This window comes from Archocentrus centrarchus, chromosome 3 (genome assembly GCF_007364275.1).
Source record: "Archocentrus centrarchus isolate MPI-CPG fArcCen1 chromosome 3, fArcCen1, whole genome shotgun sequence".
Classification (NCBI taxonomy): Eukaryota; Metazoa; Chordata; class Actinopteri; order Cichliformes; family Cichlidae; genus Archocentrus; species Archocentrus centrarchus.
The window spans coordinates 14,451,696-14,469,866 of NC_044348.1; the positions used below are offsets into that span (position 1 = coordinate 14,451,696).

Below are 18,171 nucleotides of genomic sequence, written 5' to 3' on the forward strand. Positions count from 1 at the left end.
TGTGTATGTGTCCAGTGAGGGGAAGATGGTTGTTCTGTCTCTAGCAATCGGGCTGGCTGAACAGGATGACTTTGCCAACCTCCCAGATCTACAGGAAGCACCAGCAAGCAAAGAAAATGAAACCACACCAGAGAAAAGGTAATGAGAGAAAGAGAGAGGGGAATGTGAAGAATGTGAGTTGTTAAGCACAAAAACAAAACGAGCAGCTGAGGTAGCTGCTTGTCATATAATGAAGAGGTGTGTAATGACTTGTAATTTTAAGCGAGGCAGGGCCATTTATCTCCACTGCAGTGATGAAGGGGTGTACACTGTACAGCAGGGTCACCTGAAAGATCAACACTTCATGGTAATTTCAGTCTTGCTTAAAATGCAAAGTATTCATAATAACACTACTACTAAGCAGCACACTATATATATATATATATATATATATATATATATATATATATATATATATATATATATATATATATATATATATATATATATATATATATATATATATATTTACTCGTCACTGTAAAAAGAAAGTACACCTTCTTTAAATTCTAGGGTTTTACATATCAAGACTTAATAAAAATAATCTGGTGCTTTGTAAGTCTTAACATTAGCTACTGTAGATACATCCTCAGATGAACTCCAAAACATTACATATTAGACCGTACCATTATTTAATTAACAAAAACGAAGCCAAAATGTAGAAGCAGTGTGTGAAAAACCAAGTACACCCTTACAGCTTCTGTTCAATCCATTCACTTTTATTTATATAGCACCAAATCACAACAACAGTTGCCTCAAGGCGACTGTATAGGAATTAAGAGGGTAAGTATCAGCCAGGTGTTGATAATCAAATGCACTTGATTAACTCATTATCAGCTAGTGCGAGTGTCTCTATAAAAGCAGAAATATTGGCAGTTTTCTGGTTTGGAGCATTCAGGTGTGTGTTAACACAGTGCCAGGGAGGAAAGATGTTAGCAATGATCTTAAAGAAGAAAATACTGCTGCCCATCAATACAAGAAGGGTTATAAGGACAGTTTGAAATCCATCACTCTACAGTGAGAAAGATTATTCACAGTTGCCAAGCTTCCAGGAGTGGGAAACAAAATCACCAGCAAATTCACCCCAAAGTCAGACAGGCAGGTCATCTACTAATCAGAAGGTCAGCGGTTCGATCCTTGGCTGCTCCAGCTTGTGTGCCAAAGCATCCTTGGGCAAGGTACTCAGTATCTTAATGTTCTCCGATGCATTAATCATAGTGCAAATGTTAGATAGTAAGCACTTTGTGTAGAAAAAAAATAAGTGTTCATGTTGTATAACGTAGAGTAGAAAAGCATTAAATAAGAAATGACAAAAAGCTCAAGAGCTACATTTCAGTTAAATATTAAAATTTGTGACAGTATAATTAGAAAAAGACTAAAAAGTGTAGCTTGTTTGGAAGGGTTGCCAGGAGGAAGCTTCTTCTCTCTAAAAAGAACATGACAGCACAGCTTAGGTTTGCAAAGTTACATCCAAACAAACCACAAGACTTCTGGAATAATGTCTTTTGGACAGATGTGGAGATGTTTGCCCATAATCCACAGCACCACATTTGGTGGCAACCAAACACAGCATATCAGCATAAACCTCTCATACCAGCTGTCAGCACGGTGATGGGGGGGTGACAATTTGGGCTTATTTTCAAATGATTCAAATGTCGAGTTGGGACCTTAAAAGAGCTGTGTACAAACAAATGTCCACAAACCTCCATGAATTGAAGCAACGTGTAAAGAAGAGTCGACCAAAATTCCTCCACAAAAATGTGAGAAACTGATAAAAAGTTTTGATTCTTGATCATCGCACAATAATAGCTATCAGTCCCAGATTCATTGTGTAGTGTAACAATAAGACCAACACACTGCCTCAGTCATGCTGCAGCAAGGAAACCTGCAACAGATGGTCTGGACCCCACAGAGCTCTGATCTCAAAATCATGGAGTCAGTCCGGGATTACCTGAAGAGACAGAGGACAGTGAGACAGACTGTGGCAAGTTTCCCAAGATGCTTGAGACAATCTGTATAAAGAATAACTGTGCATAAGTGTGATGAGGAGAGCTGGTGCTATTTGAAAGGTTTGATTTACTGTTGTGCTTTTGCGCAAAGGTGACTAATCAAACAGCTCATGGCATTATTTTTGAAAACACCCTAACTTTTGGTGTCTTTTTACTCTGCAGACCAACATTAAATTCAGCCAGAAATATCACAAAAAATGTGACTGGTATTTTCAGTGGGCAGCTCTGCTTGGTATATTTATATTAGCTGGGTTTCTACCTCTAACTATTAGGTTGTTCCAGCTTCCAGCACTAAAGAGCTCTCAGCTGTCCTTTACTTCCTTTTGCATTTATGTTCACCTTTATGTCTTCTCAAATTTTTATTTTGCATACCCACATTTTGAGTCCCTTTATCCCATTTTTCATGGTCTGTGTTTTCTCTAGCCAGACCTCTAAAGGCTGGCTTGTCTGCGTCTCTTCACTGGCAGTTTGATCTTTGAGTTGCAGGCATCGGAGAAGGGCACCCTCATTATTTAGAAGTAAGATTCCTCACATGAAACGCACGTCTAAAAATATGCTAACCTCTCATCTACCAGTGATCTCAGAGCAGCCGTCAGAGACTACCACAGTCTCTCAGCTAGTGAACAAAGGACTGAACAGGCTGCTCTCTTATCGCATCTGTGTTTGAGGGATAAAGTGCTTAGCCCACTGTTTTGACACTACTGGGCTGAGGATAAAATAGAGGTGTACTTCATCATAAAGTAACAGGTTTTTTTTTTTGAGGGTTCTGTCTATTTGTGTTTTGTTTACCTTCGCAGAAGTACTGCTTTTGAATCCCATTAAGTTTGTTAAATGCTCAGAGTTTTCCCCAAACCTCTCTGCAGTGCATCTTAGTGTGCCGTTCTAAGTAGGTCAGCTGTGAATTTGTGGTTGATGGAAAAGCAGAAGTCTCTCTTGGAAGAAAATTATGTGATAAATGTGTCTTCTTTCTAATGTTATTGTAACAATTATCTTTCTTTTATTTTTTTATTTTTTTTTGCTTTAAACATTTTATATCAAATATTTGCAGACAAGTCAGGGAAGAGGACTAGCTTACCTCCTGTCCCCATGCTCTCTCCCTCTCACTGTCTGGAGGTCTGTCAAGCACCCAACTCTAATCACAGCCAGCCTGCTAGCCTCTACCCAGAGGGCTTGCGTGGGCCAAGTTGTCTAGTGTCCTTCCACAGCTAATAACAGCTCTCCATCATCATCTCTGTCCATCTCCCTCATCTCTCTTGTCTCTCTTGTTACCTCTTAAGCTCCCTGTGCCCGTCAGTTCACTTGCTCCTGGCCGTTTTCACGGTGCCCAGCAGCCTGAGAACGACGGAACGAGATGATCCCGCCCAAGAATGTTTCTGCGACAAGACAAGATGCCGTCAGACAGAAAGAGCGGGAAACCTTTGCTCCTCAATTTGCAGAGAAATATGCAACAAGATAAAAATACACATACCCATGGAGGTTTGAGGTTCTGTTTGTTTATTAATGAAATCAAATACAGCTTGGAGCACAAATATCTACAGACATCTAATCTGATAACAGAGAAATAACAGGATAGAAACAAACACAGTGTGTGCTGTGTATCAGCACAGTTCCCTGTTTGTTGAGACAAGTTTTCTAAATCAACCAACGGGAACAATATGCAGCACTAACATTACAATGAGTTTGTCAGCACAGAGTTAAACAAAAAGAAAACAAAGAGCATTAATTTGTGTTATATTTAGTCCGTCTGATCAGTGGAAGTCCAAGATTCACTCTTAATTTAGCTCTTATTGTGGCCTCACCAAAAAGAGCTATTTTCCACTGTGTCCACTCACTTGTTGCTAACTTTGTCACGCTGCCATTAGTGCTGGGCAGGTAGTGTGTATAACAGATGCCTGATGGAAACAAGGCTGATGAAAGCAGCAGGGCGGAACCAAATCACTGAAGGCGTGGGCTGCTAAACATCTCTGTAAGGGCAACTGCAGAGTTGATGATCACTCTTTGTCTGTTCGTTATTCTCTTTCACAGTATGCAGAGTCATTTGATCCATTAATATGAAAATATTAGTGCAGCTTTAATGCGTTTCTAGTATTCAAGTTGCTATTGTGCATCATCACAGCTGCAAAGCAAATTGTTGTCACAAATCATATCAGAGCTCCTCATTCAAAAGAAAATGTCTACAATAATAAAAAGATGTATCGTTTGTCTGCTCTACACTGTAAAAAATGATCTTAACTTAATTTCAACAAGGTAGATGAGCCATTATTCTGACCCATTTTCTCCTTATAATCACGTCAGTTCATCATATCAGAAAGCTGTCTTGTTATTTCACAGAACCTCATTAAAACAAACTTTTCTAATTGTTGTGTGAAAAGCTGGCATGTTCTTATAAGAAGAAGCATGCATAAAATAATAATTTTAAACAGCAGTACATGTGATGATCCAGACATCTGTGGACACAGCACTGAACCAGTCATTGACAGTGACTAATACCAGCTGGACGCAATAAAACTATAATATGATCATTTTGTCCCTTGGATCAGTTTTATATAACAAGACAAGCTTTTGTTTTTGTCAAGTGAGAAAAGTATTTGTTATTTTCTCACTTGACAAAACTTGTAAATAAATTTTCCTGTGGAAAATTGGATAAATTGAAGGAGATCCCATAAGAATCAGCAATGACAACCTAAAGAACATGTATTTTTGTTTAATTTTCATGTTGTTGCTGCGGCAGCAATACACTGCTGATTCATACAGGGTGAATCAGTACTGATAGGGAGATACACTGGTGAAATGCACTCAGACACTGAAGCTGCTCATCAAAGCATTAGATATATTTTTACTGTCTGTGACTCAAAGCCTAAAATACTCGCATTTCAGCGTGTTTTAGTTGTTGATCTATCATGCACAACAGTACAGTCACCTCTAAATAAAGTGTTATGTTGTGTGACGAGTTGAAATTTAGTGTTTGATTTGGGATACAGCTGTTTGCTCACAAAACCAGTGCCAATACAGTGTTGTGCAAAAGTCTTAAGCCAACCTTTATATTCTTTATATTGTGCTTGAAAAATGGAGAACAGCAATAGTAATTTCTTTAAGTAGTCTCCAGTACTTCTCCAGGATTCTTGGAGGACATTTAAAGCTCTTCTTTGGATGGTAGCTGCCTTTTGTTCTGTTCTCTGTCAAGATGATTCCACACTGTTGAGGTTTGGGCTCTGGGGAGGCCAGTCTATGACTGATAGTGTTTTATCCTATTTATTAATGAAATTACAGTTAGGTGCTGTTTTTGTGCATGAATGAGTCATAGTTGTGTTATGCTGTGTTCAGTGACTTAGCAAAAAAAAAAAAAAACATTCATCTGAAAATCGTCAGGTACAAAGACTGAACTGACAATGAGTGAAAAAGCAGACAATGTGAAAAAGAAAAACTTTGAAAGTCCTTCGGAAAGCCTGGCGAATTATTGCAGAAGATCACTTTAAAAATTACAGGAAAGTCTGACTCCTTGGAAGCAAAATATAAATGAAGGGAGGCTTAAGACTTTTGCACAGTAATGTATTTATTGTACCAAATCAAAATATATATTTTATTTCTTGCTGTTCTCTTACGTGTAGAATAAAACGTGCCTCTGTCTCTAGGTTAAACTACATATCCTCTAATCTCTTATGTGTAGCTTCATATTATGTAAGTCAGTTTGGGTCATTGTGGTAGACCAGCCAAAGCCCTACAGTGTACTGGACATAATCACCCACCTGCAGATAACTATGATGGAAGCTCTGAAGCTGTTTTTGCTATTATCATCTCAGAAAGCTGTTGTTGCATGGCAGAGCTGCATCTTAATGAGCTCAGAGATCCACCACACACAGAGATGCAACAGAGAAATAAATATGAATAAACCCTTATTGGCCCCAGTCGGAATAGACTCTGAAAGCTGAGTTTGTAAAAGCTGTAAACACTTACAGTACTGCTCACTGCTTCCATTCAGTGCAACCTATGCTCATGTCAATGACTAACCATTCAAATCAAATCCATATGATCTGCAATACTGGAACTGAAAGCTACACGGCTTATGGTAGCTCATCCTGCTTTTGCCTTCAGTGCAGCGAGCCACCACGATAGGACTTTTTCTTTCTTCTTCATTAAGAAACATTAACTCTGATTTAGAATTATTAATTTTATATCCTGAAAATTCACCAAATTCTTTTATTAGATTCAGTAAATTGGGAATACTGGTCCTCAAATTACTTATGAAAAATATGATGTCATCTGCAAACAAGGAAATGAAATGATCTCGTTCTCCAATTCTAATACCCGATATTCCTGTATTTTGTCTAACAGCCATCGCCAGAGGCTCTATTGCCAATACAAAGAGCAGTGGTGACAGGGGACAACCCTGTCTGGTTGACCGTTGTAAATTAAAAGGTTTTGACATGTTATTATTGGTTAAAACTTGCGCTGTGGGACCAGCCTGTGCCACTTGTGCTTCTTCGCTTTCAGAATATTCAGACTTATACAAGGTTTTGTAGAATTCTCTAAAATTTTCATTTATTTCTGAAGGGTCTGGTTAAAATGTCCGATTTTGATTTTATACTGTTAATTGTTCTTTCCGCTTGCATCCGTTTTATCTTCCAAGCCAATAATCTACCGGCCTTTTCTCCTTGGTCATAAAATGTTTGTTTAGTCCACATTAAGCTTTTTGCCACTTTTTCTGCCATTAATTTATCATATCTGGTTCTTAAAACAGTCAATTCGTGTAATTTTGTAGGATCATTGCTCTGATAAAGTTCTGCTTCGCTGGATTTAATTTGTTTCTCTAATGATTTTAATTCTTGGTTATATTGTTTATTTTTATTACTACTATAGCTAATAATTTCTCCTCTAATATAAGCTTTAAAAGCTTCCCATCTAATACTAGCTATACTTTCATCTTTATTCATTTCAAAGTATTTGTCAATGCAAGTTTCTATAAATGTAACAAATTTTGAGTCTTTTAGCAGAAGTGTCTGCATCCTCCATCGTTTCACCCCTCGATCAATCTTATTTACTTTAATTTCCAAGGACACTGCTGCGTGATCACTAATTACAATACTATTATACCAGCAGTTTACCACGTGAGGCAATATCTCCACGGAGATGAGGAAGTAATCAATACGCGAATGAGATTGGTGTGAGCTTGAATAACATGAAAATGTTATTCAATGTTATTTTCCTGGTTTGTGTATGACTGGTGTCGATTTGAGTAGATTTATCCAGACTTGGGTACAGAGTGCAATTAAAGTCCCCTCCTATAATATAAAGTCCCTCTAGGGTTGACAAGGTTAAGAATAAATTTTCATAAAAGGAAGGGTTATCATTGTTAGGCCCATAAATATTTATCAAATTTAATTTTAATGTTGAAATATGTCCCTGTACAATGATATATCTCCCATATGGGTCTTTGATTGACCTTATAGTTTGAAATGGTATTGACTTATTATAAAAATAATAACTCCTCTGGCATGGCTGGTAAAGGTAGAGTGCTACACCTGGCCCTGCCATCTTTTGGTTATCTGATGTATTTCTGGTTCAATCAAATGAGATTCTTGTAGAAAAACTATTTTAGATTTCAAGTATTTTAGTCGGTCTAATACTTGTTTCAATTTAGTTAGCTTTCTTATTCCTCTGACATTCCAGCTTGTAATTCTGACGTTCAAAATATTTCCTTTGGTTGTCTTCTCCATATCAGATTATTTAATTTATTGTTACACTAAAATAACGTAAGTAAAGATAGTACTGAAAATGCAGGTTTGCACATACATTCACACATTCACCCATACAGTAAACAGTACTAGTCGTGAACAATCCCCAACTGAACTTTTGCGTTTCTTTGTCTGAAATGCCTCCCCCTCCCATCCATCCATTCGCTTCCGCACATTCTGTTAAGGGTCGTGGGGGGGCTGGAGCCTATCCCAGCTGTCATAGGGCAAGAGGCAGGGTACACCCTGAACAGGTCGCCAGCCTGTTGCAGGGCCAACACGGAGTGACAGACAACCTTTCACACTCACATTCACGCACTCAGTCACACCTATGGGCAATTTAGATTAGCCAATTAACCTAACCCCAGTAAGTGCATGTCTTTGGAATGTGGGAGGAAACCAAAGTACCGGGAGGAAACCCACGCAAGCACGGGGAGAACATGCAAACTCCACACAGAGAGAGGGAGAGGCCTGGGCCAAGGTGGAATCGAACCCAGGCCTTCCAGATGGTATTCTAACTGTGAGGCAGCAGTGCTAACCACTGCACCACCGTGCTGCCCGCCTCCCGCTCCCTTTAAACCAAATATCTGGAGGGCGTTGATCCACAACTGAGGAGCAACTAGTCAACATGACCTCACCAAATCTCCACACAGCAGACAGTGTCTACTAACTATAAAAATAAAACAATACCATTAGCCCTTGATAGAACAGTAATAACTTATTTAAGGCTTAATTTTTAGCATTAATTCCAAAACAGTTCAAATCAGCTATGTTTATATGAACTGCACAATGACTTAGAACTTATCCTGCTTATGCTCCCGTCACTGATCAGTTGTATTAGAGCAGGAATAGCCACATAAAACGTCTTATCGGTTTACTTGCTTCTTAACCAGTTTGTCTTCCATGACTCACTGATCCGAAGCATCCGCTGCATTTTATTTTGGGAGAGTCTTTTAAAAATTTTCAGCTTCTTGAGGTGTTGAGAAAAGATGAATCTTTCCACCATGGAGGATCCGAAGTTTGCAGGGGTTGTGTTGGAATCCACGGAATGCACTGATGTCAACAAACAGCTTCACCACCGGGTGGAATCCGCGTCTGATCCGTACCGTCTCCGCAGATAGATCCTGAGCAAACGTGATTTTGGCCCCATCTTGTATAATATCTCTTTTCCTTGCCTCTCGGTACACAAATTCCTTCTCCGGGAACTTTAAGAAGCGAATCAGAACCACTCTGCCCTGGTTTGATTTCCCGGAGGGTAGCACGCGGTGTACCCGCTCCAGTGTGAATGACTTGTCCGGTGGGAGCTCCAGCCACTTCAGTAACATGTTACTAATAAAGTCAAAAAGTGATTGTCTTCCCTCTGCTCCTTCTCAAATGCCAAAGACATGTAGGTTCTTTCGCCTTCCTCGGTTTTCCAGGTCATCTGTTTTAGCCTCAAGGAGCTGGATTCGTTTCATAGCCGAAGTCACCGATGTTTCTACTTTTTCGAGCGAGCTTTCTACTTTGGCAATGCGAGCCTCAGCCTCCTCCATATGAGCCGCCTGGTTTAATAGGTCTTGTTTTACTTCAGACACTTTAGCCTCCAGTGCAGTCATAGCGCTCGCCATTCCAGTCAGTCTTTCATCGATACTATCCAGCTTGACTCCAAAATCTGACCGATGTGATTTTAGCTATTCTAGTACTTCAGCTATGTTAGCCATATTAGCATCCGCACCGCACGTTGGACTCGGTGTTGTTTTGGTGGCTGTCTTGCGTTTTCTTGAAAAAATTTCACACTGTTTCACAGACGAAGCTTTAGACATATCAATGTCGTATCTTTCGAGCCTTATTTACAGCTTTTACAAGGGTTTTAAAAAGAAATTTCGAACACTTTCCTAGGAGTTATTCACTGTGCTGCCATTTCGGATCTCGGTCATGTGACCCCCCTCCTTTCTGATTCTTCTACTTCTTTGCTGTTTATTTCACTGCTATCTTTCCCAAATCAATATTTTAGCTGCAAATGTTAAAATTAGGAGATCGTACAAGATTCATAACCTAAAATCAGATCGGAAATCAGGTTTGTTTGTGTGCATACAATGACTGAGATTTTTAATTGAGGACCATGGGCACTTGTGGTTTTATAAATCTGCTGCTTGTTAAACGCTGATATCTAATCAGCCAATCACATGACAGCAACACAGTGCATTTATGCATGTAGAAATGGCCAAGTTGACCTGCTGAAGTTCAAAATGAGCATGAGAATGGGAATGAAAGGAGATTTAAGTGACTCTGAACGAGGTTGTTGGTGCCAGACTGGCTGGTCTGAGTGATCCAAAAACTGCTGATCTGCTGGGATTTTCCCACACAACCATCTCTAGAGCTTACAGAGAATTGTCTGAAAAAGAGATAATCTGGGTGAAAATGCCTTGTTGATGCAAGATGTCAGAAAATGGCCAGACTGCTACGAGCTAACAGAAAGTCAACAGTAAATCAAATAACCACTTGTTACAGCCAAGGCGTGCAGAAGATCATCTCTGATGCACGTCATGTCCTTGAAGCAGATGGGCTACGGCAGCAGAAGACCACACCAGGTGTCACTCCTGTCAGCTAAGAGCAGGAAATTACAGGAGGCTACAGTTCATACAGGCTCACCAAAATTGGACAATAGAAAAGATGGATTCAATTTCTGCTGCAACATTTGGATAGTTGGGTCAGAACCATTGATCCCACCTTTTATCAACAGTTCTCAGGCTGGTGGTGGTGTTGTGATGATGTTGGGGATATTTTCTTGTCACACTTCGGGCCTCTTATTAACAACTAAGCATCTTTAAAACACCACAGCCTACCTGAGTATTGTTGGTAGGCTGTGATCGACCCTGTCCATCATTTTATCTTCTGATGGCTGTCTCCAGCAGAATAGCGTGCCATGTCACAAAGCTCAAATCATCTCAAACTGGTTTCTTGAACATGACAGTGAGTTCACTGTACTCGAATGAGCCCACCAATGGAGTACCTTTGGGTTGCACATCATGGATGTGCAGCCATAAAATCTGTAGCAACTATGTAATGTTATTTATACTACATACACACCTGGGTGTGTGTGTGTGTGTGTGTGTGTGTGTGTGTGTGTGTGTGTGTGTGTGTGTGTGTGTGTGTGTGTGTGTGTGTGTGTGTGTGTGCGCGTGTTTATATACATTTCACTTGTGGCTTGATGTTTAACATTCAATACCACACACGAGAAAAAGTCTGCAGCCAACTGGTGGAGCATTTAGCTGTCACACACAAGATTATGGAGCCTAAACCGAGAGACAAATTTATATAAAAACTAAATAAATGCTCCGTGTCTACTAGATGCACAAATATTCTGTTTGTTAATATGGTCTTCATTGCAAATTTATGTTGTAATAGTGGCCAAGTGTTGTGTTTGCTGCTTGTTCTGCTGCAAACAATTAGTCAAAAATGAAGAATAATTCTATATATAAGCATTCATAGTGTGTGAGAGCTTATTTTTTTTATGTTTTTACAAAAGCCTGAACAGGAAAAACGATTAATTAGAATCTAATTTAGAGATGAAGAAAGTCAAAGCATTTTGTCCACCATTATTTGATATTTAATGGTTGTAATCACAGTTTTGGATGTCTAAGTTATTCAAATGGCTTGGAATCAAAGTTGTAATCATGGAAGTGGTAATGTTGTACTGCACTCACTGAGATGTACAATACCACGCTGTACAGTATTAATCCATCAGGAAGATGCTGTCACCCTTTATCAGCTGGCATATCTGAATCTTTCAGTTGTGCGTCTGAGTCAGCAATCAGGCCGAGTCAAGCTTCTTAATGACTCTCCAGGCTGGCCAGTGGTCCCCCTGGTGGCCTCTGGAGCTGCCAGTGGCCCCGGGAGGAAGGTTGATTGGAAGGAAAAAGCAATGTAGGTCAGCACAAATGAAGCATCTTTAAAAAAAAGAAAAAACTGTCAGAACTAAGTCTGGAGCTCATTCACCATTTCCCTTGTTGCTGGCCTTGTTGCTTGCTACAAGCAGGGAGGTGATTTTAGAGAGGCCATGAAAGGAAAGTGAAGGAGGTGTCACAGTAATAGAGACAATGATCAGTGACAAGAAAAAAAAAAAAACAGTTTTCATGACAATAACACTTGATCTGAATTTTCTTTTTTTTTCTCCAATTTTCAAATGCAGAAGATGCCACTACATGCTGTTTTACCACCTTCTTCATGCATGGATTTACAAAAAAGCTACATCCAGTGGATAAATGTCAAGAACAAGTCAGTGGGAATCTATTCAGAGAGCATCAAACCAGTCCTGCACTGCACATGGCTCCATTAGTTGTATTAGACTGTGTGTTGAGGTGGGGGTTGTGCCCAAGTGATTTGTCCCTGTTGGTGGGGAGCGCTGAGTGGGCTGACATTGGAGCCTCAGCCTCATCCATCATGGGACATGGGTCTATATTGTGTTTCATGGTCTCCTAGGGCTAGTGTATGATCAGCAAGACCCAGATACAACATGTTTATGGAGATACACTTCCTATTCAGGCCCTGAAAGTGACTTTCATCCCTCATGTTCTCACCCGTCCATCCAGTGCTGGTCTCTTGTCCTGTGCCACCCATTTCTTTCCCACCCTCCTCATGAATTTGTACCTCACCCTCAGCAGCTCCAGTTATGTTTTTTTTTTTTTTAATATAACTGTCACCTGTCCTTCATCTCTTCTTCATCCCTCCCAGGTCCTCCTCTATGCTTGAGTTAACTGCACCATCCTTTTTCATACTTTGCCTTTTTGCCTACTTCTTCACATTCTCCTTTCCCATTTCACTATCTCCTTATTCACCTTATCCTCTCTCTCCTCAGGGTGTTGACTGACATTGTGATGTGATGATGTCACATCAGCACTCCTCTGTCAGTGTAGATAACTGTCAGCTTGGCCAGACTTAGAGAAATCTGCTTCATTTCCCAGCATCAGAAAAAGCAAAGAGGGTCCCTTATGGACAGTTGCCCTGCATTGGTATACAGCATTTTTTCTTTCATGACATACTGGTGAGTTTTCTTTAAATGTGTGCTCTGTGTTTGCATTAAATCTAGGTATAGTTACGCGAAGGTTTAGCTCCAGTTGTTAGATACAGTTCTATTTTTTTTTCTTGTTTCATTGACCTAAATTGTAAGGAAAGCCTCAGTATTAGGCATTGTTTTCTGACATGAACTTATCTCATACCCTAAAAGCAGATTAGCAGTCCTTTGGCATGACTTTCTAGAGATTATAATTTAAAATGATAGAAGGTAAAAATAAAGACAGACTGGCTTTTTCACAATCTTCCTACAAGAAGAATTGTTTTCCTTTGGGTGATCAGTATTTAGCAAGCACAGACACGCTGACGTGTGTGTGTGTGTGCTGGCCACATAACAAATTTTGGAAAAAGGGGAAAAAGTAAAATCCTGAAGAAAAAAAATATTGCATTTAAATGTAGCACGAGTTATGCATGCAAGCTCATTTTTTGTTGTGTTTAGCTTATTATTTGTGAGATTTTACTCAATAATTCTGACACAAATGTAATCCCATACACTTTTAACCCCAAACCCTGTCAGGTTTATTACACATGAAGCATGCAGGAAACTATTGCAATTTTAGGAAAATGTATTTGCTGTTATAGGACACACACAGTGGTTGGAAACTGTGTGTGTCTTTTTGCCTTGGAGATGTTGCTTTGAAGATGAGGACCAGGTCCGCAACAACTCGCAGTCAGTTGCTGTCTTCAAAGTGACTTTGGTGCATCAACAAAATGATCACATGACAATTACAATGACAATCATATTAAATCACAGCTATCAGTCTGTGATTAAATGCGGTCAAATTTGTAATTACATGGTATTTATTTGTAATAATACAGTGACTGTGATAAATCAGCAAATACATGTACAACTGTTGCCATCCACATACATAAAAATTCACGTTAACTACTTACATTCAGAGTGCAGCCAGAACTTCATAGATTTGAAACAGAAATCGCTCCACAAATAGTGACGTAGTTGGTGTAGAATGCTGATTTAATTGCATAATGACTCAGGCACTCAGCAAACTTGCTTGTGTATAGGAATATAACCAGAATACAACTAGCTGGCAGTCAGTTGAGTTATGTCCCCTGCTGCAAAGAGACTCATTGCAGACAAGTTGTAGGCACTGGCACAGCCCGACTCAGACTGATTGCAATGTGTTGGCAGTCTGTCTGCATTTATAAATTAGACAGCAATTATTTGTAAACCTTTGCCAGTCTGTCTGAGAGTGATTCCAGTCAGTCTGAGTCAGAATGCGATTGTTTGGAAACAGTTTGCCTCCCACTAGGCAACCCTAAGCCCTAAGACAGGGTTGGAGTTTATAGCAACAATGCAAAAATGTTATGAGGTGATTTGTTATGACTTGTGCTTCTTAATGAAAATGTCATACTTTTTTGTTTTAATCCAGTCTCTTCCCCAGTAATTACTTCTATGATACACCTTTGTCAAAGCTGGATGAATGAAGCATGTTCTTTTCATTTATTCAGTCTTTCTTAATCAGTGCTCACCAGACTGTCCAGCAGACAATATACACTTTACACAGAAGGAGATAAGATTTCACTGCATTGTCCCCTGGGATGTAATGACCTACTTTGTCCAATTACTCAGAAGGTGGCTTTCAACTCAGATTGAGGCCACGAGGTCAAAAGTCGGGTTTCGAGTTTCACTGTAGCAGATCGAAGTGGTTCTCCAAGGACGCTGGTGGGTGCTTGTGTGTGTGTGTATGTGTGTGTGTGTGTGTGTGTGTGTGTGTGTGTGTGTGTGTGTGTGTGTGTGTGTGTGTGTGTGTGTGTGTGTGTGCGCGCGTCCATATCGTTTTATAGACTTCTGATGATCATTTGCATTTCACTACTATCAAAACAGTGGAGTAAGAGAGAGCTTTTTCAGTCTGATGATCCAGACTGGGAAGAAGGTATAACCCCATAGCTGACCATTTCGGTTTTGCTGGCTGGAGGTTATTTCTGCAATTCTTTTTGACATTTATGAATCAGCCATTTTCACTGTGAGCTCACACGTACATGGTGGTATGTGCTGAGGTGTTTTCGCAGGGTCACAGGGGCTTGGAGAAGGGTAGGTATGAAGAAGTCAAAGACTGTGTTTCAAAGGCATTTCTAAATGTTTGGTCCCTTTGCCCTGCAGGTTTTTTTTTTTTTTTTTCAATATATGCCCCTCTCTGAGGAACTTCCTTGGATTTCACTGCCCTCTTTTGAAGGCTCCTGTTACCATGGTTACTTCACCCCCGTGTAAAATACATGATGGTAGTGAGTACAACCTTAAGTGGGAGCACACATTTCAGTAGTCATGGTTACAACCACCTCTAAAGGATGAATTATGTAACTGGTGTTGTGTTTCAGACAAGATAGTCACAAGCTGGCAGAAAAGGGGGCAACTCATGGCTAGAGATATTTTTACTTCTCTTTGGAAAAATTCCTAAGTTTATAACCGTGGCACGATGCATGGGAACAAATTTTTACTTTCTAATGATTGCAAAAATGGTGTGTATATTTCTGCTGTTGAATATAGATAACTGCAGTGCAGCAATTCAGCTGTTTAGTGGGAATTATCTTGAAAGCTAATTACTCGTTCTCCTCGTTCCTCAGAGTTACAGAGGCGTATTTTTGTCACGTCTCATAATTTTCTTTATATCTCTGCACAAAAAGCTAATTTGAGGATGTTATCCTGTCTGTCTGAAATATTATGCAGCAACAGTGCTTTTCTGTAGCCTGTGTGTGTGTGTGTGTGTGTGTGTGTGTGTGTGTGTGTGTGTGTGTGTGTGTGTGTGTGTGTGTGTGTGTGTGTGTGTGTGTGTGTGTGTGGCAGTGAGTAAATATGTATATTGACACGCATGGATGAACTCACCTCACTACCACACCCACTAGCCTCAATGTCTCCTAGGCCATTACCGTCAACAGGCGTGAGTCGATGACACAGGAGGCAGCAGCAGGTTTTTTTTTTTTTTTTATGCCTTTAAAGACGGAATGAAATAAAAAAAAAAAAAAAAGATTTTAAGGCAGATCACCCAACTAAAATTTAAAGGGGCCTATTATGCTCATTTCCAGCTCCACATTTTTTCATTATTGAACTCTTGTCGAATATGTGTGCGTGATTCAGTCCCCCAAAAAATGTTACTATCTTATACTGACCTTTTATGAAGCCGCTGTTTAATGTACAACATGTTAGCTCCTGTCTCTTTAATACCCTAAAAGCTTACTTTATTCTGATTGGCTGCCCCTCTACTGGCTTCTGTTCTGTGCTTGAGTTTGTGATCACCATCACTTCCATTTGCCAGTATAGGTTCAGAAACTGTAAACATACTGAAAAATATAACTCGTGGTAGCAATGACAGCCAGCAAGAAAGGACGCTTGGTAACCTGAGCATAGGTGGTTAGGGGGTCTGTGTCTGAGATGATCATATGAGGAAACCACATCCATTTAGAGCAGTGTGAAACCTGCTTTTCTGGATACTCTGACATTATTATTTAAAATTTTGATCATAGCATATATATACATATAAAGGTGAACAAGTAGAATACATTTTCACATTATTATAAATAATTTTGTTTAATTTGTCTATGTATTTACTGACTAGTCAGTAAAACATACACATTTTAGAGCGATGTAATAGATGATGCCATTTGTTGATAAATTAGGCTATCAACCTGAAGTGAGGGAATGACTTGACAGATGTTTTCTGCATGCGTCCACCTGGATGAGTGCCAGTTTGGATCCATACAATATAATCTTTTTTTTTTTTTAATAATTTATCTCTCTTCTTGTGTCTGCCTGCCCACTGAACACCTAATTGCGTCTCATGTTTGATAGATATGAACATTTTACAGTATCTGCTCTGATCATTTATTGTGTGCTTTTAGAGGCAACTGACCCTCTTTAACTTTATGCAGCAACAAATTAAAAAATAAATAAATCTCAGGACCTCAATAGACTGGAGCAGACAGAGGAGTGAATATGTTCTCATGCATAATTTATGCAGGCCTGCATGTGGACTCTGTCTTGTGTGTTTGATGCTGATTTAGTGGGGCACGATGGGCTGTCACTTTACCAACCCTTCCTACAAATAAGCATTTATAGACTCTTTGGGTAGAGACCCAGGTGACAAACATGTATTATGTGCCCTATAGTTTAATGTGAGGAACTGAGAACATTTAAAATAAATCATTCATAAGAGTTTAATTTTTTTTTTTTAAATAGTCTTGGCTGATTGGCTGAGCAGCACAATCTACCTGGAATATAAACAGCCATATTAACATCTTTGTGTACTTTGTGTACTAAGTGTGATGTGTTGGCAGCTCAGAATTACTTTGATTGTGCCAACAAACAACAGTTTTCGAACCAGTCCCCAATGAAAACATATGCTTGAAAACATAAAGGTGACAAAATACTGATGAATTAAAGCAAGTTCTCTGCTCTTTGATTTAGACTGTAAAGAAGTGAAAAAAAACAGGATTTGGAAAAAAAAAATCAAAACTAAGTCAAATCACAGTATGATACAAGCAAATGTTTTCACCATGATTCAGTAATTCTCTTTTTTCTGTCTTGGTCTTGGTCCACATCTTTAAATTGCTATCCTGAAATAAATCCTTTAATGCTGAGGGCTTTTTGCATTAATTTTAACTCACTAATTAAAGTTTTGTTTAAAGTATTTCTGAAAAAAGACAAATTTGTCATAACTAATCAGTTCACAGATGTATGCAACCATATAACTTAATTAAGCTGTCGACTGCATTTTTTTAACCCTTAAATTCTGTTCATATTTCATGGCTTCACAGTATGGTTCAGTTTTGACATTTCCTCATAATAAGAATCTATACCAAATTTTGAACTACAGAGGTATTTAGAATTGGCATTAATTAATGGATAATTAATCCTGCAGGAATTATGTGCCTGTGGGAAACCCATGCAGGCACAAGGAGAACATTCAAACTCCACACTGAAAGAGCTCAGCTGGGAGTTGCACCAGGAACCTTCTTACTATAAGCAGGTGTGGTGTCAGGATTCAAATTTTGGATGGATCAGAGTAATGTGGGCTAGTTAATGTTTTTAATACTGCTGCTTCTATTATTACAAGTGGTCATGCGCTCATGTATAAATTAAGGAAAAAGTACTTTTACTTCTGGTGTACAGTCAGGATGGACATGTTGTTGAAGTGGGCCCGGCCCCTTAGGCCCACCCACAACTCTGGATGTAACCAGGTGTTATGTAATTATTTAAGGTGGTACATGGTTCTCTAATGTTTTTAGGGTTGATATTAAAAGGTATAATTGAGCATTCTTAGCTTTACCCACAGAGATCAGATGCATGCGAGACTAATCTGCATTTAGCAAACCTGTGAAACAGAAAC

At 39.3% G+C, this 18,171-nt stretch overlaps 1 protein-coding gene across 1 annotated transcript in view; it reads left to right on the plus strand.

Moving 5' to 3' along the window:
• The window catches only part of LOC115778204 (uncharacterized), a 105,771-nt gene that overhangs the window by 74,292 nt on the left and 13,308 nt on the right, over positions 1-18,171 (plus strand). The window contains 1 exon segment of the mRNA XM_075074359.1: positions 16-138. Coding sequence (XP_074930460.1) covers positions 16-138 — 123 coding nt within the window.